This window comes from Chanos chanos, chromosome 8 (assembly GCF_902362185.1).
Source record: "Chanos chanos chromosome 8, fChaCha1.1, whole genome shotgun sequence".
Lineage (NCBI taxonomy): Eukaryota > Metazoa > Chordata > Actinopteri > Gonorynchiformes > Chanidae > Chanos > Chanos chanos.
Window position 1 is genome coordinate 8,293,440 of NC_044502.1, and position 23,676 is coordinate 8,317,115.

The following is a 23,676-nucleotide window of genomic DNA, read 5'->3' on the forward strand; positions in this document are numbered from 1 at the left end:
TTACTCTTCCTGGGACCCTGCATGCAGATTTGCAACGATCAACCAAAGCTAAATTTGAAGTGAACTTTTAGAGGATCAACAGTGATTTGTTTATACCTGTGTTACTTATAAATCACTTATTAATGTTGAAATAAATTAACATGTGAGTAGCCATCAAAGACTCGGGAAAAGACAGGTGATTGAGCTGAAGAACTATATTGTTAACGTCACAGGGTGTAAGGATATCGATAGTTGCAGCAAGTTCCATCTGACGTCAATGTTTAAGGTACCAAAAATATAGACAGTATTTTACCATGTAGTTTCTAATATAATTATACATTGTAAAAACGAGGTGCATGTGGAATTTGGCAAAGATTAAGCTTGTTGAAAATGATGAATTTCACTCGAAGTTTCGATTTACTTGATGTTACTGTTACATTACTTCCGGAAACATACAACCAGGTCTTAGCCAATCAGAAAATTCCTGCATTTTAAACGTCCTTACTCTCGGCAATGGAACAGTGAAAACGGGAAGACGGTTGCTAGGCATTTAGAGAAGTTAGCTATTGGTTGTAGATGCTGCTTTATCGCTATTCAAAACATTTCTAGCTGATCGTTACATATATAGTTACACTGACTAACTAGAGAGTAGTCAAGTAGCCTCGAAAAACGTTTACTGAGGGACCCATGGGAACCGAAGAGAAAGGTGAGTGGTACAAACTGTATCCTTAGCTAACCTAGCTTGCTAGCCAGACTATCTTCTGGTTTTTAACCGCAGTTGGCTAATAGCTGTCTCGCCAAGTATCGATGACGTTGAAACTAGTCTGTTGACACGTAATTACAACGATTAAAGGATACCACTTTATACGGCGTTATTGCTGCTGTGTATGTCTTGGCTAGGCAACTAAACAGATCTCCATCACACGCTTGCTGTAACAGTGTGTTAACATCAATAAACTAGCTCGCCGGCTAGGTTGCATTTTTGGCACAAAATCGTAGTTAGTATACTTGCACCGTATGTACTACGTAACTATGGTCACCTGACTCGTATCGATGGTTCAACTTGAAAACTTCATTTATTTACATATTGAACTTGACAGTCCTGTTAGCACAGCTGTGTAGGCGAGCGTGCCTCACTTATCCGAATTCGATCATAATACCATAGATGGATTCATGCTGTAATTAGATTTTTGGTCCTGTTAACCAAACATGGAAACTGCGAAGACTGGTAATAGCGCACTGATTGTTTTATATGCCACTTTAAGTCAGTCTCTCGGTCTTTCGCTCAGTATCGTTACTGTCTGGCGCCTTTGCCAGTGGATAGACCGCGAAGGTGATCGGTGTCATTTGTCCTAATTACGTGTACACATTGCTAATATTTCATAGTTTCATTCTGTGGTCAGTTTGTGTCATTACTGTGAATGCTCTTGAAACAACTTAAACACAATAATGATGAACCGATTTACAGCAACGGCTGATGGAGCTGGCAATTTGCCAAGTCTTTTCTCCGTGTCCGCACTGGTGAAGGCGATTCGGTAGTCGTAATAAGATCCATATATGGTTTTAGTGCGGGTCTTGCTATGCTTTTACTGATAATTATTGTTTATATTTCTCAAACAGATTGGGTGGACGTGGCCAATGAACTTCTCTGCAAGTGTCATATCAACCTGAGGCTCCATAGGCTGAGCGACTGTGATTCTAATGTGTTTGTGGCTTTGTACGAGGCAATCTTGGGGGAGAAAGTACCAGGTAAGCACAATCAGCAGGTTGGGTGGTTTTTTTTTTGCAGTTTTTAAACGCCTTAACTGTGCACGTGCGTATAGCACTGTTAATGAGATTATTGAGAGTTAAATGTACGGGGGACCACCATCTGATATTCCGAAGCACCCTCAGCAGAAATTGGGAACAAGAGTAACTTGCTGCAACCAAACGTCTGTAGGCTTTTAAATCAATAAAAAAAAAGGTATGCTTTGAAACAGTACTTCAATACTTGAAACTGCTTAACTAATGTATGCAATTAATTTGTAGGTTAAAGATAATATTTAGTTTGTGTTCTGCTGAGCTATCACTGTTTGCCACGTTCCCATATTACTACACAGAAGTGAACCATAAGGGCATTACATAACATGTGCCGGAGTCTTGGGTATTTGACCTGAAGCCATGTAGATCTGTGTAAACAGTATCTACTCACTGAAAAAGAGGAAAAGACCCCCGAAAGCTATCATTACTGAAACATATGGTTAAGTTAGGACGCGCTCTCTTCTTCTTTCTCTGCAGATTACATAGTAGCCCCAAGGAGTCAAGAGGACGATATCCACAACGTGCAGTCCGTGATTGACTCGCTGGCTTTGGACTACCTTCAGATTAGCTTGTCTCACATAACGGGTAAGAAACTGAACAGTGTAACAGTCTCACTCACTCATGTATATCTGCACTCACTCAAAAAAAGGTTATAAAATGTTCTTGCACACTGTTACCCTCAAGGGCTTCAGACCTAATTGCTATGTAGAAAGAAAAGGAGAACTCTTGTTCCGGGGGAAACATTGCTTCTTTTGTATGCGTTTTCCTTTTTTTTTTCTTTTCTTTTTTCTTTTTTTTTTTTGAACAGGGCTCTGAAAATGTTGGTTTGGTTAATGAGGACCAGTTTACACTGAACCCGTTTTTTTTTTTTTTTTTGGTTTTTTTTTTTGGTCTTTGATGTGTTTGGCTTGTTGTAGCTGATGTCTTGTTCAATCTTTTCCTCTCTTTTCTTCTTTTTTATTAGGTGAGAACATTGTCAGAGGGGACAAAGACTCCATCAAAAACCTTTTAGAAATCTTTGATGGTCTGCTGGAGTACCTCACAGAACAAATCAGTGAAGAAGAAGAGTTGCAAAATGGAGGTACAGATTGCATCATTGTTTTCCCAGCCACAGCTTATAAATATTTGACTTTGCTGTTGGTCACTTTTTTACCATAATGGATAGCCATTTGTCCCCTACCCCCCTTCCTCTTGTTTTTCTTCAATGAGCACCCACCATCAAGTTAACTCGACGGAGTAGACAGTGCTAAAAACCATTCAAGCAACGAGGAAAGTTTGAAGATCTTTCCTTTTTAGGGGCTTTACCCGCAGTTCTGCTGATGCTCTCTGTATTTCATTCATAGTGAGCTCATCAGTGCTTAGGAACTGGACATAACAGGCTTTAAATGGGTGTAGCAGGGATTACTGGTTGCCGCTTGTGTGTTGAACTGACCGTGTGCTGCTACCCACCGTGTCTGTCTCCTCCCTTGGAGAACTGTCGCTTGTGTATTGTGACTGAAAACACTCTAATTAGTTGTGGATTAACACATGGTTTGTGTGTTTTTGATGTGTACCGTAACATTTGAAATGCAAGTTTGAGTCCCTTTGAATTTTAGGGTGTTTTTTTTTCCCCCCAAAGTGTATGGCGGTCTCAGTTAGTTGAGCATTTTTCTCTAAGTTTTGTGAGGAAAACTGTGTACACTTCCATTGTCCCAGACCTTTGTAAATGTAGTGTTACTGTCACGTTGAGAGTCACATGCCATGTGTCTTGGGAACCTCTGTTAGTTATCATTGTTGAGGGTCGTTAATGACGATTGCATCATAAGCCTTCCCTCAGAGCAGATTGGGTAATACCTCCTCTGTCTCTTTGTTTCTCTTTCTTCCAGAACCACAGCTCAAGGAGGAGGTCCAGGGAAAGGCGTCTGAGGAGCAGGACAAACGGGACAGGGTGTCCCGGGCGTCCAGTGTCCAGTGAGTGTCCTTTCAGATTAGCATCTCCCGCATGGCTATCTGTCCGTTTACAGACATGTCACGGATACAAACGGTTTCTTTTTTTTTTTGTGTGCTCTAAACGTACTGTGTGCCACGCTGGACCATAGACCGGAGATTTAAGTTTTGTCCTACTTGAGAACGTCAGCATTTGAGACATTCTCAAATGGGAGACCTCGGTGAAGGAGCAGACGTTTTTTTTGTTTTCGTGCACGATACGGAAACAGTCAGCATTCTGCTGCTCAGCTTAGGGGCAGAGCTGTTGTCCTATTTACACAACAAAGAGTCAGGCATCAGAATGTGTTCAGTCAAATAAGGAGGTTGTAAGACAATATGTCACCGAACATTTTCTACTACAGCCACTTCCGAGACTGTGGGAGAGAAAAACCTGTTTGTGCACTTGACTGAATATATAAACACTGCTTTATCCACCACTAGCTGATTGTCAGTTGTGTGAAACGTGACTGAATCCAGGATAGCCCCAGTCCTTTAAAACGGCAAAGGGAGTTCAGTGTTTTCGGTGCTTTTCTTAATGAGGTCATGATTTTGCTGTCACGCTATTATTTGTGGTCCAGAGAAAAGCCCATAAAGGTGGTTGTGAATGTTTGTTTTTTAATTGACGCTAACATCTCTCTCTCTCTCTCTGATGCAGGTCTGTCGTCCATTCCAGCAAACACTCGCTGCACTCGTGGAATGGAGATGAGTCTGAGTCTACCACAGAACTCATCCGTCTAGGCGACTCTGCCCATACGTTCAGCGCGAAAAATGAAGGTGATGATCAGGCCTCCAAATCACCGGCACATCACATCCCTCTGGTTCACTGTTTCCCTTTTCTTCACTCTTTATGTGTGCCTTCAGTCGTTCTGCTGAGAGAACACTACCATCCGCTTCATTCTGTGATTTTTTTTTTCCCCCCCTTTGATGGAAGTTTTGGAAAGATTATTATATGTGGATTGAGTCAGCTCTTCCATCTCTCCACTGTCTGTTTTCCTTGCGATCCTGTTTTTTTATTTATTTATTTTTTTAAAATGTGTACTTGATGACTTGTCCTCACCACTGATTTAGTCAATATGCTTCCTATTCTGAACTGCGCTGTTTTGGAAAATTTTTTAGTTATTCTTCCGTTGGAAAAGCCTATTTCCGTAGATTAGCAGTTTTTTTCCCCCCGCAAGCAGTCCAAAGCAATTTTTCACTACCCATTTTCACATAATGAACATATTAGTAGTAAATTATATATCTCATCCATTAAATTTAGCTGTGGTGTATTCTTGGTCGCTCAGAATCTTAATTCAACCGTTACTTTTTCTTTTTTTTTTCCCCCTTCCAGTACATTCCAGTATCCTTCCCACAGCGGACAACCTTTCTATATCTTTGGAACCAGACAGCAGTCAAGATGCGGCGGGTCCCAGAGCCACGTTACTACGGCAACCTCTTCGCTCTGCTATACCTCTTCAGCCCCCTTATCAGACCACCCCACAGCGGCCGGAGAGACCCCGTCCGGCAGCCGGCCCCGCCTCTGACACACGTACCAGCCCTAAAGACGGGGAGACTCCCCAGGAGCCTCCGGCTGCTCGCCTTGAAGTAAGTTCAGTGTTGGTATGAGAAACTGTGATCGTCATTCACTGTGTGTTGGTTATGTTTACAATCCGTGTTTTGAAAAAGTTGCGCCAGAACGAATGGTAAATGTGTCAGGCTTAACACTCATTTGATGTGAGAGTTAGTGATGTCTATATTTTTATTGGAAAGTACAGGGACAGAGGTGCTGAGAAGTATGAAGACATAACGAATATACACGTCTAAACATGTATTATCTGGACATTAAGCGTCATACCCAAGCAAACCTTTTGGGCCTGTGTTGTCATTCAAAACATACTCGGAGTCGGAATATGTCAGTAAGCCACTGTGTTCACGCCCCCCTCCCCCTCTCTATTTCAGTTTCACCCAAGGTGCGTTTTTACTCACATACTAATTGCAAAAGGATTCAGGATCTTAAACAGAAATTCATGTTGTTTTGTCCCAAAGTTGAAAACACAGGAGAGGAATTGTGAATGGAAAAGGAATCAAGTGCCCATGGAAAGCGAGCCCGTTTGGCTAAAAATACTCGATGAGATCATGCAGGCTTATGCAAACCGAAGTACATCCCATTGACACAGGCGAGGTGTATTTTACAGAACGGACCTGTGGGTTACGTCACCGTTTTGCTCACAGTTTCACCGTCGCAATGTGAAAACGCTCAGTTCAGTCTCAAGTCACTGTTTCAAAAGAAATGAATTGGTCTATTTCTCATAACATGCTTTATACCACTACAGATTGAAGGCAAATCTTTCAGTGCAGTGACGAGCATTTGCGTCTGTTGAATTTTAAGGCCCTTTTTTCCTGTACCCGTAGCTCTTTGTTTGCAGACTGTAGATAGGGAGTTTCAGTGCTGTCCCAGTTTCTTTATGGCTGTAGTCTGATGTGTGCTTGGCAGATATGTCTATTGGCTCAGTGAAACTAGCTGTGGTCTGCCAGTAAAACCGCTCGATTCACAAAATGACTGAGTTGCCTATCTGGCCCCCCCCCCCCCCAAACTCTGTGCCCGTGCCCCCACTGGCTGGCAGAGTCTTTACAAATCACTTAACAGTCTCTCTCTCTCTCTCTCTCTCTCAATCGTCAGTCCCCCGGGCCAGTGTCTGATGGCTGTCAACCCAACGGACGTCAGTCTCCATCTACTCCCCGCTCAGCTGGTGAGGCCCTCTGTCCGTTAATGGACAGAGTCTGTCAATAACACAGTGCAGCTCTGCCTTTCAGTCTAATCTCATTGATCAGAACGCTGCATCTCCATTAGCCGTTTGATGTGTTGACCAGTTTTAGCTTTCACCGTTATGCAGTTCAATGCAACGTGCTGGTTTTTTTTTTTGGTATGAGCTTGAAATAACGGAACCGTTGATGGGTATCAGCGACGTCCAGAGCTCAGTTTTATTCAATTTTGTCTTTTGCTCATTTCTTTGTAGCTGAGAGTGAGAGATCTGTCTCTTGTCAGAGAAAAGACAAGTCAGGAGAGAGCAATGATCAAACAGAGGTAAGTCAACGTGAACCACACCTGCTCTAACGTACATCAAAACAAATAGTCAACCCCCATCAGACCCCTTACATGCACTTTGTTTACATACAACTAAAGCCACTGCATTTCGCTGCTTGTTTATACAGGTTTTACGTTATTTCCATGCAGTGAATCTCGTAATAACGAGTCTAAAGGTTAACACGTTTCTAGAGCCATGAGGGTTTAGAGGGTTTCTGTGCTGTGGAGATGTCCCCTTTGTGCCAAAATTGAGAGAACTGACATCGCTTTATATAGTTCAGTACAGTAATAGTTTTCCAAGGAAAGTGGTATACCCAAACTTTTTTTTTTTTTAATTTTATTTTTAAATGTAATGTCACTTTTCCATGGAACAAACGTCCCTCCCGTGAAGTGCAGTTTTTTTTTTTTCCCCTCAGTCTAGTGTGAGGCTGCCTGCCTCCAGTATTTGAGCAGTTTTTCCTGGCACGGTGACTGTCCCCTAAACGACTCCTCCGTTCTGCTGTGTGTCTCCTTACTGTTAGAGACAAGAAAATTTGTTTGCTCTCTGTTACTGTCAGTTTCTGTCAGGTACATAGAAACCGTGGTGGAAAAACAATATTTGAAGGCGGGATAACGTAAGGTCAGGGAGTAAAATAGTAACTCGAGGGTTTGTTGTTATGTCAGTGAAATATTTAACTGTTTACTCCACACGCTGCAGCATGGTTGCGCTTTTGAGTTAACTCGCGCGTTGCAGTCTCTTTGCTTCACTTGTCGGACAGTTCACACTTAAAATGCTTATTCCGCCCAGCCTGCTCTTTTTTGGGTGAATTTTCTCTCTTTCTGTGGGAACATCCCTCCTACTCATAGACTCAGTTTGACATGGCAACCGCTCTTACCGTCTCCTAGGCAACCGGCGTGGGGCCCAGGCGGGTGTTGTTCCGCACACAGCCAGATGTGCTGCTACTCTCGTTAAGAAACGAGCTCGAAGGTACAGAGCTGCTGAATGGACATGTAGAGGAAGATGATGATGAGGAGGATGAAGATGAGGGCCTAAGCTCATGCTCGTCCTCGGAGCGACAGCGGAACTACAGGATACACGGACGTCAGAGAGTCAGGTGAGAACGAGGTCTTGACGGGAAAATTATTCCGCCTGTCAAGCACGTGATTCTTGGCAGTTGTTTAAAAAAAAAGAACTGTAACATGTTCAACAACTTGACGTGTTTGTTTAATGTCTTATGTCCACAGACACACACAAAAGGCAATCAGGGTGTAGTAATCTCTTTATCTCTTTGTCTCTGTCTCTTTCTCTGTCTCTCTCTTCCTCATTCTCTCTCTCCCTCAGTGGCAGCAGGTTGGAGGAGGGAGAGGAGTCCTTGACTAGACGCAGTCGGAGGAACAGGAAGGCGGAGCAGGAGTTACACGACATGTCTGAAAAACTGTCCCGTCGACTCGAGGAGCTGGACCAAGTGAGTTTCGCTTTATGCCAGAGCCAGCGTTCATTACCGTTGGTCTGACCAGAGTCTCACGCGGTGGAACACTAATGATAGCAACGCCCCCGTTAACAATCTGCAACTAGGGGGAGAAAAGCGTGTGCTGCTCTCATCTGTGCGCCATCTCAGACTTCTCAACTGCTCCTTCTTTGAGTTTAGATGCTGAAACGGGCCCTGGGGGAGACAGGAGAGACGACGGAGTCGAAAGAGGAGGATAAACGCTCCCATCACAGCGACAGCGTCATGGAGTGTCGACGACCCGGCAGGTCCACAGGTGAACACTTGGCACACTTAACGCAGGAGAGGCAGAGCACAACTCCTAATTTTCTAATCATCTGAGGTTTGCAATACAGCTGTGATTACAGTGATTCAACGTGTCATGCAGGGAAAGTTCAGGATGGTTTTTTTTAAAAATACATTAAGGTCTCGATCGTGAAAGGCAGTAGATAAATTCTTCTTCGGGGCACCTAGTCTGACGTCTCCTGGCTCTGACCCTCTGTAGATGAGACCGGCGTGCTCAGACCTCCTCGCACACGCTCCCTGTCTCCGTCTCCTCCCCCTCCCATCTCCCGCTCCCTCCCGGCCCAGCTGGAGGACACCCTGATCGCGGATTCGCGGCGTGACCCGGCGCGCACACAGAGAAAGGAGATCCGTGATCTTCAAGGCCAGCGCAGACGTGCTCAGGTGAGCTGCCTGCATGTGTAGGGCTCTTAACCTTTCATCCTGAACCTGCCTGTGGTTAAAAATGACTGCAGTTATACTCTCCACTAAGAGAATACAACTGAGTGTGTGTGTGTGTTTTTTTTTTTTTAAAGCATGCTCTGGTAATTACTCTCATTCGCAAATTGGATAGAAATGGATTTTACTGGCACTGGGGTGTCACAACTTTTGACTGAAGCGGCTGCTCATGTCTTTGTTTAGATGGTGGCCAGTGCCTATGAGGACGAGCTGAAGAGACTAGAGGAAGAGGAACGAGCTCAAATGGCCAGTGAGAGAGTGAGAGTGCAGGATATGGTGAGTGGGCACTGACACTGCATCTGCACTGCCAACATCTCTGTCCTTTTTTTTCTCACCGCGTACCTGTGTGCACTGTACTGGTGTATATGTAATCATGTGTGTTTACAATGAAGTTCGAATGTATCATTTTAGGAATGTGAGCTCATATTTGAATTGTGAATTGAACTATTTTAATCCTTCTAAGTGAACCTGTCGGATTCTTGGAAGTGTAAAAATACTCCAAACATGCTTTTGTATTTGAATAAATCTGAGCCCTCATATTCCCTGTGCGTTTAGGAGCGTGAGTACAGGGAGGCCGTGTTGAAGGATCCTCCACGCGTCTCAAAACCAGCTCAGATCTACAGCTCCAAAATCACTGCACCGCACCGATCTCCACGCAGCAGACGACCTCGCAAAACAACCCCGTGTAAGACCAGCAAACTCAGTAAAAAGCAGTTTTGAACTTCAGCGTCTCAAAATTACCTCTCAAACTCTGTCCGAGGGCCTACAAGATTATATTTTCCCCTATAAGCAATGCTGTCCTTACTTTCAGGTTTTTGGGGACAGAGTATTCGAATGACTCTTTTTTTTTTTTTTTTTTTTTTTCCCTCTCTCTAGTGAAGGTAAAGGAGAACGACTTACTGCCTGTTGTCCTGGAGGAGCTTCCCCACCTGCATCTGTCTCCTCACACACTGAACCGTATGTGGAAACAGCAGATGAAACAGGTGGACAGACTCAACGCCCCAGAGAACCAACGCAGACGAAACAAACTCACCAATCAGGTCAGAGCACTGGAGCAGATTCAGCTCTAGCCTTTGGAAGATTTGAGTCATGTGACATCTTTATAGTCCATAAGTACAGTCCATAAGTAGTCATATATTTGGCCATTGAGGTCTGGAATTTTCTTTTATTCTCTAATGGGATATGCTAGTGTATAGCTTACTTTAGCATTGTGTGGACTTGGTTTTTCAGGTGGAGGAGGCTCAGAAGAGACATGACCTTCTAGTAGAGATCATCCGCAAAGAGCAGGAACATAACCGCCGCCTGGTGAGCAAGCGCAAGCACACACACACACACACACACACACACACACACACGTTCCCTAGTCCTAAGTGTCTGAAGAATACTTTTCAATCAACACACACACAAAGAAACAGTGTCTGTCCTATGCTGGGCCACTTTTCATCCTCGTCAAAACATCGTGTTTTTGGATGATGGTAGCTGAACCATTGCTTTCTCTCTCTCTCTCTCTCTCTCTCAGAAGGACTACAGGGAGCGGGTGCAGCAGCAGAAGTCGGCCCAGAACAAGCTTCGTGAGCAGAGGCAGCAGATCGCTCGTGCCAAGAAGTACTACAGCGACTACCACGTGCAGCACCGCGCCCGCCTCATGAGAGCGCGCACGCGCGAGGAGAGAGTTAGTAGTCGCCAGCCTCTGGTCTTTTCTTTTTTTTTTTTTTTTGCTTGTTCTGAAGTAGCATTTCATTCTCATTGGACCCAGCATATTGTAAACTGTTCGTTCTGGAGCCTTGATCATCATCATCATCTGCAAAGGATTTATTGTTTTGTTTTGTACTCTAACTTTTCGAGGAAATAAAAGCAGACACGGACACGCGTTGTAATCCGTTCTACTTCTCTTGTACTCAGATGTTTAAGCAGGTGTTTGAGGAGGGTCTGGAGCTCCAGAAAGCCCGTCTGAGAGAACAGCGCGCCTATGCCAAGGAACAACGAGAGGAGCATCAGCGTCGCCATAGAGACGAAATCCAAGCCATGGAGAACTACTATAAGGACCAGGTAGGGTTTTTACTATCCACAATCAAATAAACATTTAACTAAATTAATTCATTAATGAGGAAACACAATAGCCTGTAGTGTAGCATCTCCCATGGGACTTGATTTGTCTCCCGTTGTTTCGGGGTACAGTGTTTTCTCTGGTCATACTCGTAGTAATTCAGTATTTCAGACCAGTAATCATCTGATCTTTGGATAGAATTGGCATTAAGGCACCAAGTGGGTGACTGTTTTGGAAAAGGCGACTGCTCTAATCCTGCTTTTAATTCTTTCCATTTTAGGCCTTCCACAAATTCTCACCACTAATGTTTTTTTGCACCCTTTCACTCCCGTTCACAGTTTTCTTTGCTAGCTGAAACCCTTGCACAAGAAAGAGAAGAAATCCAGCTACGGAAGAAAGCTCAAGAGAAAGTTAGTACCTATTTAATTATTAATTACTCGAGCAAACATTAAGCTTCGTAAAATAATTCACCTTATCTGTCTGCTTAAGTTTCCCTGACCCTGACAACACACACTTCCAGTTTCTGAAATGAATGACATTTTGTGTAATTCATAACCATACAACATACGGTTCATGACCATTTCATTGTAAATGCAAACACAAATATTTAGGCAACTAAATTGTTGTGTTACCTCTCATACAGGTTGATGTGATGTCAGTTAAGTGTATGAGTAGAGTTTTGTCATTCGAGGCAGTCGTGTTCACAGCGTAACATTATAACCTGACACACAGTAAGATTTCAGCATTCATGATGTTGTTTTTCTCTGTTATCAGGCTCTGCAGAAAATGAAGAGAGAACTACGTAATAAAATGGAGAGAGAAATCATGGAACTGCAGAAGATCATCATTCAGAATGACGAGGACGATTACTTCCGCGACCTGGAGGTGGAACGTCTCCGTAAACGTGTGCAGATGGCTTCTTTCCAGTACAACACTAGCTGTCTGCAATGACACTAGAGCACGGGTAGAATCAGACCTAAACGCGGGTCTTAAGATCGGGTTTTTCCCCCGTACCGCACGGTTTGGACCGGACGTAACCCGAGATGGGACCTGGGGCTTGTTTCTCCCTGGTTTCTGAGACCTTTAAGTTTCCATGATCTTCCACACATTTCCGCTGCTAACTCCACTAATGCCAACTGATTCTTCCTTGAACTCTTGATTGTAAATTTTAAACGGTTTTAATCAGTCATCGTGTTTTTTTGTTTTGCACAGTTGGTCCTCGGCTCATACTGATTTTGGGGATGAACTTCTGACTCCTTCTGTGTGACCAGGACCTGTGATTTATTTGGATGCAACGCTAATAATGTATTATTTTAAAAAATGTTTTTCTTTTCTTTTTGTCTTGACTAAATGCTGGATTGTTTTTCTCCATTGTCCAAACACTGTTCACCTGATGTCGGGATTAAATTATTTATTCAAACTTTAAAACTTTTGATTTCGTTAATCGTTTATAGTTTAATTGTAACAGTAGAAGATTCGAAACAAAATAGTAATTGTAGATTGTCTTATAAAAGATGTAACTGAAATAATGTTCACATCAAACTGATTTGTGATGAAAATCAAGTATTTTCTGTCCACTAGGGGGCGTGCCAGAAGCGGAATTTCCCTGAAATTCTGAAACGTTTAAAATATAGCAAATTCTGAACCTCAAAAAAAAAAAAAAAAAAAGAGACAAAATATAAATATATATTTTTGACATAATGCTGCCAGTTGCAAACAGCTTTTGAGTTTATTGCTCATTTCTGCAGAAATACAAGTAAATTTTCCTCATGTATTCGTATGTACAAATGTCTGGTTAGAAGCTCTTAGGACAGCTGTTTATAAAATGCGGGCTCTATTAATAAATACAGCTTTTTAAAAGGAAAATTAGAAACAATGAAAAAAAAAAAAGATCAGATCTCTTGTATCAGATCTCATTTACACAAGAATAAGGTACATGCACACGCGCGCACACACACACACACACACACAAACAAACGCACACTCGCAAATGCACATACACACTCCACTGAAAACAATAGTGTATTACAGCTTGACAAAGTACAACAGTTAGACATGAGAATATAGTTTTGCTAGTGGGAACATGCTACAAAAGCAACAGGCGTTTGCGTTTCCAAAATGACCTCCTCTCGCAGAGATATTATACCACATAGTTTGTGTACACGTACTGGATACCAGAAAAGTGTGTGTGTTTGCGTGGACAAGAGAGGGGGGGAAAAAAAAAGCAGAGAAAACAGTGTGTGTGCACAAAATACACTATGTGCATGTTTCTGCATATATGCAAGTCAGTCCTTAAAGTATTCAGTAAAAAGATACCAGTTTTCCATTGTTTGTCCTTCCAAACATCTTCAGCTCGTATGTGTGACAAATGCTGAATGTATGTTTTTTTTCCCCCTCTTTGAGTTAAAGATAGATTAATATTGTGATCTGTTTATGAATAATGCACTGTGCAGAGCACCATGTATGGACACTCATTTTGTTCAATTCAGATGCTCTGGGTTGTGATTTGACATCATACACCAATGGGGGGTGGGGTGGGGGAGAGACTTGGGGGGAACATTTTTGTGTAAAAATCAAACGTTATTGAAAACAGTCCACAGTCATAGGAGACTGCTATAAACACAGCCGCGAGGGACGGGGGGGGGCGGGCACATGTTCCATAACGCGCCTGTAAATAAATTCAGATTTTTAAAAAACCCACGCATGCAAAGGAGTCCCTGTGGATGTTTTACATCAAAGAAAACAAAGTTGCAAGGTTTGTACGTTTGAAACTTCATTTCTTCGGACAAGTCTGAACAAATATTTGTGCTCATCTTTTCCTGTGTGGCCGGTGAACTTAAAGGGTTAGAGTGGAGAGACCTCCCCTTTCTCCTCTGTTTAAGTCTAGTGCATGTATGGGCATCACTCCTCACGGAGGGCAGCCGCTTCTCTGAGATTTCTCTTCAAACTAACTCTTAACAAAAAAAAAAAAAAAAGAAGAAGAAGAAAAAAAAAACAGATTAGACTATTCATTGGTTCAATGGGACCGTGACTTGCTAAATTACGCTGGAATAAAAACCGCAGTACAGTCGGGGCCGTGTGGGAGGAGGGCAGTCTATCCCTAGATTAGTGTGTAAACAGAAAGAAAGAAGAAGAAGGAAAAAAAAAAAAGAGAGAGAGAGAAATGCGTCCATCCCACCTGTTCGACAGGGTAATTAGGTTGGCTTTTCTGGCAATCCCTTGGCACAAAGGAGGAAGACATGTGACTAGAGAGGAGAATAAAAACTCGTTTTCTCTCTGACTGACAGAAAAGAAGTGGAAAAAATCCTGAGGATGAGGATTTACGTAAAATACTAGTGCAGAGAAGAGAAGCCATATACAAAATATTGATCTATGCATATATATATATTCAAAATGTACGTATGAACATATAGAGGGCTTTCCCGTAGTTTTGTGTATACGATTTCAATTTCAATTTCTGATGCAAAGAATATGCTACCCAAAGGTTTCTAAAGTGCTAGATGAGTTGTAAGGACAAGTCACTGAATTGTTTGTTTGGGTGTGTGTGGGGGGGGGGGTGTTGTTTTTGAGGAGTTTCTAACTTTCTGAGCAAATTTTCCCTGATGTTTGCAATTCTACGTAAAAACATTAATTTAAAAAAAAACAAAAAAAAAAAACCTTCCTATGTCTTATCAATAATCCTTATATCTAAAAACACTCGGGTTGGGAAGTGGTACTAAAATCTAGTTCCTGCACAGGGGGGGCCTAATACAACCTGAAACTCTTTTTACAGGGACCCCACCCATCACTGTTTTGAGCAGTTTACAAAAGGAGTTTCCTGACACGCCGCTAAACTGTGTTCATTATGATGATGTCATCCGTAAGACAAGTGAGATTATCGAAGAGCGAGACGGCGGGACGTCCTAGCGTAGCTAACGCGCGCGTCGAGGATAACGTGATCCGAAAGTGTGGGCAAGACAGCTGGCAGTGTGGCTCGAGTTATTTTCAATATCCGTTCCACAGATTCACAGATGACTAATAGCGATAAATAACTTCCATTCGATGATTTCATGTGACAATTATTGTTTTGTTTTGTTTTTTCTGCTGGCAGAGACAGGGGTAATAATGTGATGATGCCCGATCTGTATTAAAGTTCGACTAAAAATGCGACATAAGTGAGACCATCTGAGACGAGGATTTTGCATAAGCCAGAACACACTGTTTCAGGGACCCTCAGTCCCATCACTGGTGCTCACACAACCCTGGGCTGGCCAAAATGATGCCTTTATTTCATCTGCATAAAAGGTTAGAAATTAGATTTGATCAATGCACAGGAAAAATACAAGAAAACAAACACACACACGCACACGCACACACATACATACACACACACACACACACCTCAACCATTCAAAGACTTCAAAGATTAAATTTGGAGTTTCAAGTCACCGCATGTGCCTTTTGTGGGTTTTTTTTTTCTAGACTTGCATAACATTAGCCAGTACAGAAAGGATGGCGGGGGCGGGAGGGGGTGCATTAAACACAACAAACAAACAAACAAAGTGAGCGTTAAACACAACAAACAAATATGAGATACAGTAGTCCCCCCTTATCCGCAGTGGGTACGTCTAAAGACCCCCCGTGGATCCCTGAAACCGCGCATAATACCCAACCCTATATATAATGTTTTTCCCTATACATACTACGCGACTAACTGCAGGTAGCTAGTACAGCGTGGATATATGCTCGACAAAGAGATGGTTCGCGTCCCGAGAAGGACAACGCAAGATGACTTCATCACGCTAGTCAGAACGGTGTGCAATTTCAAACTTACGAATTGTTTATTTCTGGAATTTTTTCATTTCATATTTTCGCACTGCAGTTCACTGAAACCGCGGAAAGTGACTCCGCGGATAAGGAGGGTTTACTGCATTCGAAAGTTTTAAAAGAAGTACTAATTCAGTCCTTAGCAGCTGAGAGAATTTGTCAAAATAAAATTTAAACAAAAAAAAAAAAAAAAAAGAAAAAAGAAAAAAGTGAAAATGGGAGGTGAACCAGAGGAAAAAAAAAAAAAAAAAAAGGTTTTATCATGTGTGATCCCTCACTTCCCATCTCCACGCCATCCCGGCCCAGTCCCTGTGCGACGGACACCGTTGGCAGATTACCCAGAGTTCCCTCGTGGGGGCTGGTGACAGCTCACTCTGTGACTGTGTTCCCTCCAAAAGCTGTCCTTCATTCCACTGCAAAGCCACACGTCTCCTCGATAGCCGTCAGCAGCTTGTCATAGAGTTTTTCATAGTGCTCATAGGGAGGAATGTCTATCCTGTTAAAACTGTGTTGGAAAAAAAAGAGAGACAGAGAGAGAGAGAGGGAGAGAAGGGGGGGGGGGGCATGGATAAAAAACTTCAGTGAAAAGGGGGAAAAAAAAAAAGAGTAAAAAAAAAAAAGTGAAAGGTTTGGACGTTTGCTTATGTGTGGGTGTACGCATGCCTGTGTGAACGTACCACGTGTGGGCTTTGGGTAAATTGTTTGTACTGGCATCAATCAGATGGATGGTGAACTGTCTAGGCCCCGCAGCACCTGCAGCCAAGATACAAACACATTAAGTCATCATGACCCAGCTCTGCCTCGCGCACACACACACAACACAACACACATACACACACACACACACACACAACACACATATGCATACACTTATACACACAGACGCAGACACTGCACACAACACACATACACACACACACACACACACACACACACACTTATATACACATATGCACAAACATATACACAAATACACAGAGACAGACACACAGACACGCACACATATATACACATATACACAAATAGACACAAATATGCACAGGGACAGACAGACAGACAGATAGATAGACACACACACACACCCAAAACCCACACAGAGTCAGTCAGTCTGTCTCTCTCTGTCTTCCACACTCACACACAAACACAGGTTTAATAAGCTACAACCATAATGTGCTGATCTTTTTTTTTTTTTTTTTTTTTTAAGGTTTCCTGCTGAAAAACTTCAGGGCGCTCCAGCACAGTACCTGACTGACAGTGAGAATTCATACCAAACTCCAGCGCTCACTGTTAGTCTTTAACAGTCAGTTGAGTGAGTTATGCTTGGTAAGTGCCCAGCTGTCGGCGGTAAAGATTTAATGGACTTTGACTCTGACCTTGTAGGGCTTTGAAGCCCTGCAGGGGGACCCTGGAGGAGCCGGTGACAAACTGTAGGAGTCTGGCACGTCTCTCTTCGTCGTACGACTCCACAGCCTTCCAGAACCACTTCACCACGTTACTGTCGGCCGTGCAGTGCTTCAGCCGAGTGTTTGCCTTCCAGTCGTTAATGTCGATCTTTCCCAGACCACACACGATGAGCTGATTAAAAAAAAAGAAAAAAAAAAAAGATAAAAGGTTGGAGACATATGGTGCTTTCCTTCCGACAGCTCACGTGGGAAGACCTTGGGTAGAAACCCCCGGCCCGGCGAAGACGACTTTTTGCATATTTCTCTCTCGTTAGTCGACGCGCACCAATCCTGTATCGTAACAATCCTATTCTGTGTGAGGTCAACTGCACAGTGGGCTATCACCTTCGACCAGGTGGGGTCATGCAGATTGTACAGATTATATCTGGCCAAAAAGCTTTGACACAATAAGGAGATTTAATAAGGAGTATTCTGAAGTATCCATAGCAACCGAACGTAGGGCTGGACTACCGCAGTGTGTTTCACAGGCTGTTGGAGCCGATGATGGGTGTGTAATGGCTGTTACAGAGGGATGACGCTGAGGTCTGACAGGCCGTACCTCCAGCTCTTTCTCATCGAACGATTTGAGCAGGTGCTGGGGGATGACTTCATTAAAGCCTTTCTGTAGAGCAAGGAACTGAGCCTCAATGCCGTGCAGAAACCTCCAGTTCACGTACAGCCTGAGGAGAGACGCAACGAGAAACACATACGTACGCGCACGCGCGCACGCACGCCCACGTGCACACACACGCACAAGCACGTATACACACACACACACGCATGCGCACACGCACACACACGCTCACACACGCACACACACACACACACACACACACGCACGCACGCACGCACGCCCACGTGCACACACACGCACAAGCACGTATACACACACACACGCATGTGCACACGCACACACACGCATGTGCACACGCACACACACGCACACACACACGTGCACACGCACACACACGCACACACACGCGCACACACACACACACACACACACGCGCACACGCACACACACGCGCACACACACGCGCACACACACGCGCACACACACACACACGCGCACACACACACACACGCGCACACACACACACACACACACACACAGGAGAGGACTCCATCACTTAACATGACTTGACTCAGTCAATACATCACACATGACTGACATTACAGGTGTCAAAAGCATGCGTGTAAAACGCATCCACCAAACACAAGATGTCTAACGTGATCCTCGACCTTAAACACAAAACTCCTTGGCAAAGTCAAAAGGAAAACAGAATGTTGGTTTTCTTTCAGTGCAATGTCACGGCACATAGCTCGAGGTTTGACATAACTGCTTGTGAACTGAGTGATGCTAACTTACCTGACATACTCCTTCTTGGTTTCCTCGGTAACGGACATGCTCTTGCCGTTTGGTCTGAGCTCATGTTGGATGATCTCTCCGTAGGCGCTGTGCTCGACACAGAAGGTGTGGTCCAGCACACCCGTGATGTCGTTCTCTCTGTCAAAGAACACATCATCAGCTCAACGCACGAGAGTGTCTGCGTGTCTGTTTACTACTGTGTGTGTGTGTGTGTGTGTGTGTGCCTGTGTGTTTGATCAGTAGAGGGTGCTGGTGAGAAGGACCTTCTGTGTTGTTGTTTCGGTAACGGTAAATGTTTATGTACAGCGTATCCTGTGGACCAAGAGGTTTGGTGTGGGGGCAATGTGACCTGGGGGTTAGACATGGTTAGACATGTTGCTTACATAAGCGGCAGAACATTCCTATAAAATGACAGATATATTCATTGAGAATATTTTCATTTATATATTTCAATTTGTTTATTTTATTTTACACAGTGATTTTGTATTTGAAACTTACCATTTCAAATACGGTACAACCAAAGCTTGAATCTTACAATATTAGGCCAATCTGGGTCCCATCCAGACTTCCTATGTTTAGAGGGTCTTTAGTCTCATCTTTCTCTCTTTCCTCTGTCCTCTCCTGCTCCCCTTGCCTGAACACTTTCCTCTCCTTGCCTCCTCTCTTCTCTCTCCTCATCTGTCTCTCCCTGAACTCTATCTTCCATCCCTAATCCATGCTCCCTCTCTGTCTATGGAGGTAACCAAACACTTAATAATTATATCAGTTAATATGTGCTAGTCATGTTTCAGTGACAGTTATAACATACGTTTTTTTTAGCGGTTGCTAATTTAATTCCTCAACAGTTCACCCGCGCTTCACTCAACAACATGACGACAGCCTGACTGCACCTGTGTATGTGACTCAGTCTAATTTAGCGGGTTTGTTGCGGGAGGCGAGTCTTTCCTGGTGCGTGAGAGAAGTACCTACACGTCGCCGCAGCCACAGAAAAGCGTACGCCGTTAGCGGTAGTCACGTTACTTTAGTCAGCCATACAGTGTGTGTTGATAAGCTCAGGTTGCAGTACAGTAGTTACTGAAAGGCTTTTACTGAAAGGGAAGAGAGCCGTGATAAGAGCTAAGCTAAGCTAAGCTAACCCAGCTCGGATCTAAGAGAGCGAGTGGAGAGAGAAGCGTCTTTGCCCCACGCCTAACCGAATGCCTGCTCTGTTTACCTACCCTTGTTTGTTTTCCTTTTCCTTGGAAAATACCTAAGTAAGCTCGTTTTATTGGAGCTTTATGAGAGCGTCTGTTTAATGACAATCTAATAGAGCCAATTAGTGCCGTTAACCAACTGAATACCGTAATGCATGCACGGGGGGGGGGGGGTGGTCAGGAACCAGACTTCCTGGGCGAGTCCCCAAGGTGTTGGATTAGAGGGTTGATCGGTTGGATTGATTTTTTTTTTTTTTTTGCCGTCGTGGCAAAGATTTTGGACGTGGCCTGCCGCCACATTACCAGCGGAAACGCTGATGTGTCTGGGTGCATTCGGCACCTCGATGTCACCGTCTCTCTCTTTCGCGTATCGACTATAAGTTTAAGAAATACCCTTTTTTTTTTTTTACGAAGGGTACGTTATCCAGCATACGAGTGCATTCGGGTAGGGGTAAATAAATGTGTAGGCGGCGTGGACGCTGAGACACACTCACAGGATCCAGACGAGGCTCTTGTGCAGATCTGGGTCCACGGACTCCATGTCGTCCAGGGTGATGGGTTTTCCCAGAAGCTGCTTGTAGAAGGGCAGCGTGAAGCCTCCGTCAATGTAGTGCCCGTGGAACACAGCCATGCCCATTATCCTCCCCACAAAGTGGAAATATGACAGATGCTCCTGCAGAGAGACACAGAGTATCCATCGGTAAAAGGTGGCGGTCATCTATCATACACATCAGAAAACGGCTCGGCCTTCAGCCAGGTGTATAAAAGAACCCTCGGTTACCCCACTAAGCTTGACATTTCACATTTGAGATCCCTGTTGGCAATTATGCCCACCCAATGTGAACTGTAAACAGAGAGGTAGTGTAAACACAAAGGGAGTGGAGACAAACCGGATTGACGGCAGAGTCTGGGTTGATCTGCAGCGTGTAGATGTCGTCACGCGAGTACTGGAAGAGTCCATAGTACGGGTTCAGCATCTCGTGGGATAACAGGTACAGCCACTCCCTAGCGTGCAAACACCAACATGTTCGGTTTAAACGGACTGAATTTCGATTAGGGTCAAACAGAAATGCGCATCCACACATGCGCTGTTTATGACGCCGTGGACGGAGTGTGACGAACACAGAAGTCGCAGCAACACGTTGATCCATGCAGATACCGTACCTGGCCACGCCTCCATAGTCTAAACCCTCCTCTCCTCGAAACTTCACCATCAGTCTCTTCCACAGGTCCTTAGGCCTCATTTTCATCACCTGTCTGTAGGACTCCTGCATCGAGACACAGCACTTAGATTAGATTAGACTTGCCCCTGGTCTAACCATACCGGCTTGGAGCCGGATTTAAAACGATTCGGTAGTCATTGCTGAGTAATTACGGACTTAAAAAAGCTTGTCTTTCAACAGAATTGAGTTTGAATTTTATGATGTTATAATGGTGAAGTACTATTGACCAAGTCTGCATCATGTTTTTTTCCCCCCCTCTACTTGTTCACAGTGGTTATTATTCAATTGCACAATGCCAGTTTCTTGGGGCTACTTGGCTGTGGCACAAAGCGCAGTGGTGGACAGCTGAGTCTGTTTCCTATAGATACAAACTTCCCAGTTTCGGTAATGGCATGTTATTACTGTCATTACTGCTAAAATAGCAACCAGTCGCTCCAAAAAAATCCAGCCAACACGGGCCTTTTAGTACCAGTTCTACGACCCCCAAACCCCGTTTGGTCAAAACCCTTTTTAAAAAACACGTTGCAAAACACAGTCCCTGGACAACCATACAGTCCCTCATTGCCAAAGCAGCTCTGAACAAGAACAGACAAACGCTCATCCCTGCTGGCTGTGAGAGAGCCTGTGTGTTAGTTACTCAGAAAACCCATATCCAGTACAGCAGGGAGGAAGAAGGAGAGAGGGGGAGAGAGAGAGAGAGAGAGAGAAAAAAACCCCCAGCAAGAATGCATTAGTGTGATCTCATCCCTTCACTAGGAACGCATGGCTCTCTTTAAATTACGTAAGAGTGCTCTGCTGAATCCACGTTCAGCCATTTAAAAGAAAGAAAGAAAGAAAGCAAAAAACCCAAAAAAAAAACAACGCAGTGGTCAAGAGGCGTGGACTGTGCCATGGTAAACATTCCCCTCGGCCTGAAGGCTGTAGAGAGGGTCTGAGTCTCCCAGGCTGGCATGCTAATGGACTGACAAAGCCATGATCCACTGGAAACTACAGCAAAACTCTTGGCCTGGGGGCAGCACCACGCGCTCAACGCAGGTTTCACACCAAGACTGTCTCACTACTCCTTCTTCTCCCTGGGGTTTTTTTTTTTTTTTGGTTGCGGCTCTCCAGCTGTAAGGCTGTGCCGATGAAGTAATTTTTTTTTTTCCTTTTTCTTTTTTTTATTGCTCAATGCGAACAGTGAAGTTATGAAGTTGCGTCTGGAGCCAAGCTTGCCTCCCACCCCCCCCCCCCTCCCACCTTCCCCCTGCCCCCACCCTAAATCCTCCCTTACCCCCCCCCCCTCCCTCTTTCTTCTGAAATCATCCAGCAGGAATGCCTAGCCTTCCAAGAACCAGATGATGGTAGGAGAGAAGCAGAGGGGTGTGCTGTTCTGGACGCTGTCCCTCACATTCTTACAGTGAAGCGTGCAGACTTTCTGGGTAGTTCTCTTCTGATGCCATTACTATCCTCCAGAGAAATACTGGTCATATCCATCCCAGAGTGCACAGGGCCTGTAGCAAACTTTATCCTTTTTATCCCCCCCCCCCCCCCCCCCCATTTTTGACATTTTTACAGTTCTATTTTTTTTTTTGTTTAAATGTCTTTTCCAAACACTCCACAACAACGCATCATGTTCTAGCGCACGTGAAACTAGCCCCTCTTCATATTCATCGGTTAAAGAGGACATGCAAATGGATTGAAACGCGAGTGAAAAACGGGGGCCGAAAGGACCGGAATCAGGGCGGGATCTCTCACCTCAAAGATCTCCTCGCGGGACACTTCGACGCGACAGTGCCCGGCCTGGGGCTGCTGCTGGCTCAGCTCCTGCCGCAGGATCTTCAGTTTCTGAACCAGGTCCCTCTTATACTTGGGCACCGTCAGACATTCTGCCTCCTCAGAGAGCTGCCCAAGGGACAAGACCTGCTGTGGAGGCTGGTGCTCCTTCAGTTGACCAGGACGACTGGGGGGGGGGGGGGGGGGCGCAAAAGAGAGAGAGAGAGAGGGACAGTGTAAGACAGTAGAACACATAAAAAAGAGCAAATGGAATGATAAAGGATTAAAAAAAAAAACAAAAGAATAAAAACAAAACAAAAAAACCAAGGGCGATCATGCATCAATTTAAAAAATGGTATAATCTTTGTTTCTGATGGCAGAAAGGTGTGTTTGTGGAGTTTCATTGCATTATGTTGACAGATTAATGGAAAACTGGCTGGAGTCAGCGCTCAAACCTAGCACTGAAATTATGCTAAAATAAGTTTCAGTTAAACTGACGTCGTGAATGCTTTCCAGTCTGTGCTTTTGATAATTCTCTGTAAGAGACACCATGTTTTGCTTTGCTGTTATAACCAAAGCCAGCACCAAAATAAGACTTTGGAGTTGAGGATTCTCACGCACTAAGCAAGACATGAAGACATGTTCATGCAAGATTATTTTAGGAGCCTAAGAAAAGGTCTTGTAACCATAGCATCCTAAAAATACCTTACAAGGCAAGAATCCCCCAGGCATGATTGCCCACAGAGGTGCGTGAGCAGACAATTCAGACGGTACGTTCTGGAAGCACCCAACTCCAAGAGCCACTAACTCCGTCTGTATATTTACC

At 44.1% G+C, this 23,676-nt stretch overlaps 2 protein-coding genes across 2 annotated transcripts in view; one reads left to right on the forward strand and one right to left on the reverse strand.

Moving 5' to 3' along the window:
- Positions 1-649: 649 nt before the first annotated feature.
- LOC115818780 (centrosomal protein of 95 kDa) lies at positions 650-12,257 on the forward strand. Its single transcript, XM_030782265.1, has 21 exons — positions 650-685; positions 1,600-1,728; positions 2,257-2,364; positions 2,744-2,877; positions 3,692-3,729; positions 4,400-4,518; positions 5,075-5,328; positions 6,404-6,473; positions 6,741-6,808; positions 7,694-7,902; positions 8,130-8,253; positions 8,437-8,551; positions 8,780-8,961; positions 9,199-9,291; positions 9,571-9,700; positions 9,892-10,055; positions 10,246-10,320; positions 10,535-10,687; positions 10,918-11,064; positions 11,401-11,472; positions 11,837-12,257. Exons 1-21 carry the CDS (start codon positions 667-669, stop codon positions 12,011-12,013), a joined length of 2,580 nt encoding a protein of 859 aa, XP_030638125.1. The 5' UTR covers positions 650-666; the 3' UTR covers positions 12,014-12,257.
- Positions 12,258-16,148: 3,891 nt separating this feature from the next.
- LOC115817866 (E3 ubiquitin-protein ligase SMURF2-like) overlaps positions 16,149-23,676 on the reverse strand; it is a 42,425-nt gene continuing 34,897 nt past the window's right edge. The window contains exons 12-20 of the mRNA XM_030781007.1: positions 22,833-23,037; positions 21,037-21,140; positions 20,763-20,877; positions 20,367-20,545; positions 18,680-18,817; positions 17,870-17,990; positions 17,242-17,443; positions 16,546-16,621; positions 16,149-16,373 (exon numbers count right to left, since the gene is read on the reverse strand). Of these exons, the coding sequence (XP_030636867.1) occupies positions 16,274-16,373; positions 16,546-16,621; positions 17,242-17,443; positions 17,870-17,990; positions 18,680-18,817; positions 20,367-20,545; positions 20,763-20,877; positions 21,037-21,140; positions 22,833-23,037 (1,240 nt within the window). The 3' untranslated portion in view covers positions 16,149-16,273. The remainder of the gene's footprint in view (positions 16,374-16,545; positions 16,622-17,241; positions 17,444-17,869; positions 17,991-18,679; positions 18,818-20,366; positions 20,546-20,762; positions 20,878-21,036; positions 21,141-22,832; positions 23,038-23,676) is intronic.

Excerpts from the sequence above, each read along its gene's own strand:
- LOC115818780 (XM_030782265.1), top strand. Across the intron at positions 4,519-5,074 it reads GTTCAGCGCGAAAAATGAAG|TACATTCCAGTATCCTTCCC; the intron begins GTGATGATCAGG and ends TCCCCCTTCCAG. Across the intron at positions 10,688-10,917 it reads CGCGCACGCGCGAGGAGAGA|ATGTTTAAGCAGGTGTTTGA; the intron begins GTTAGTAGTCGC and ends TCTTGTACTCAG.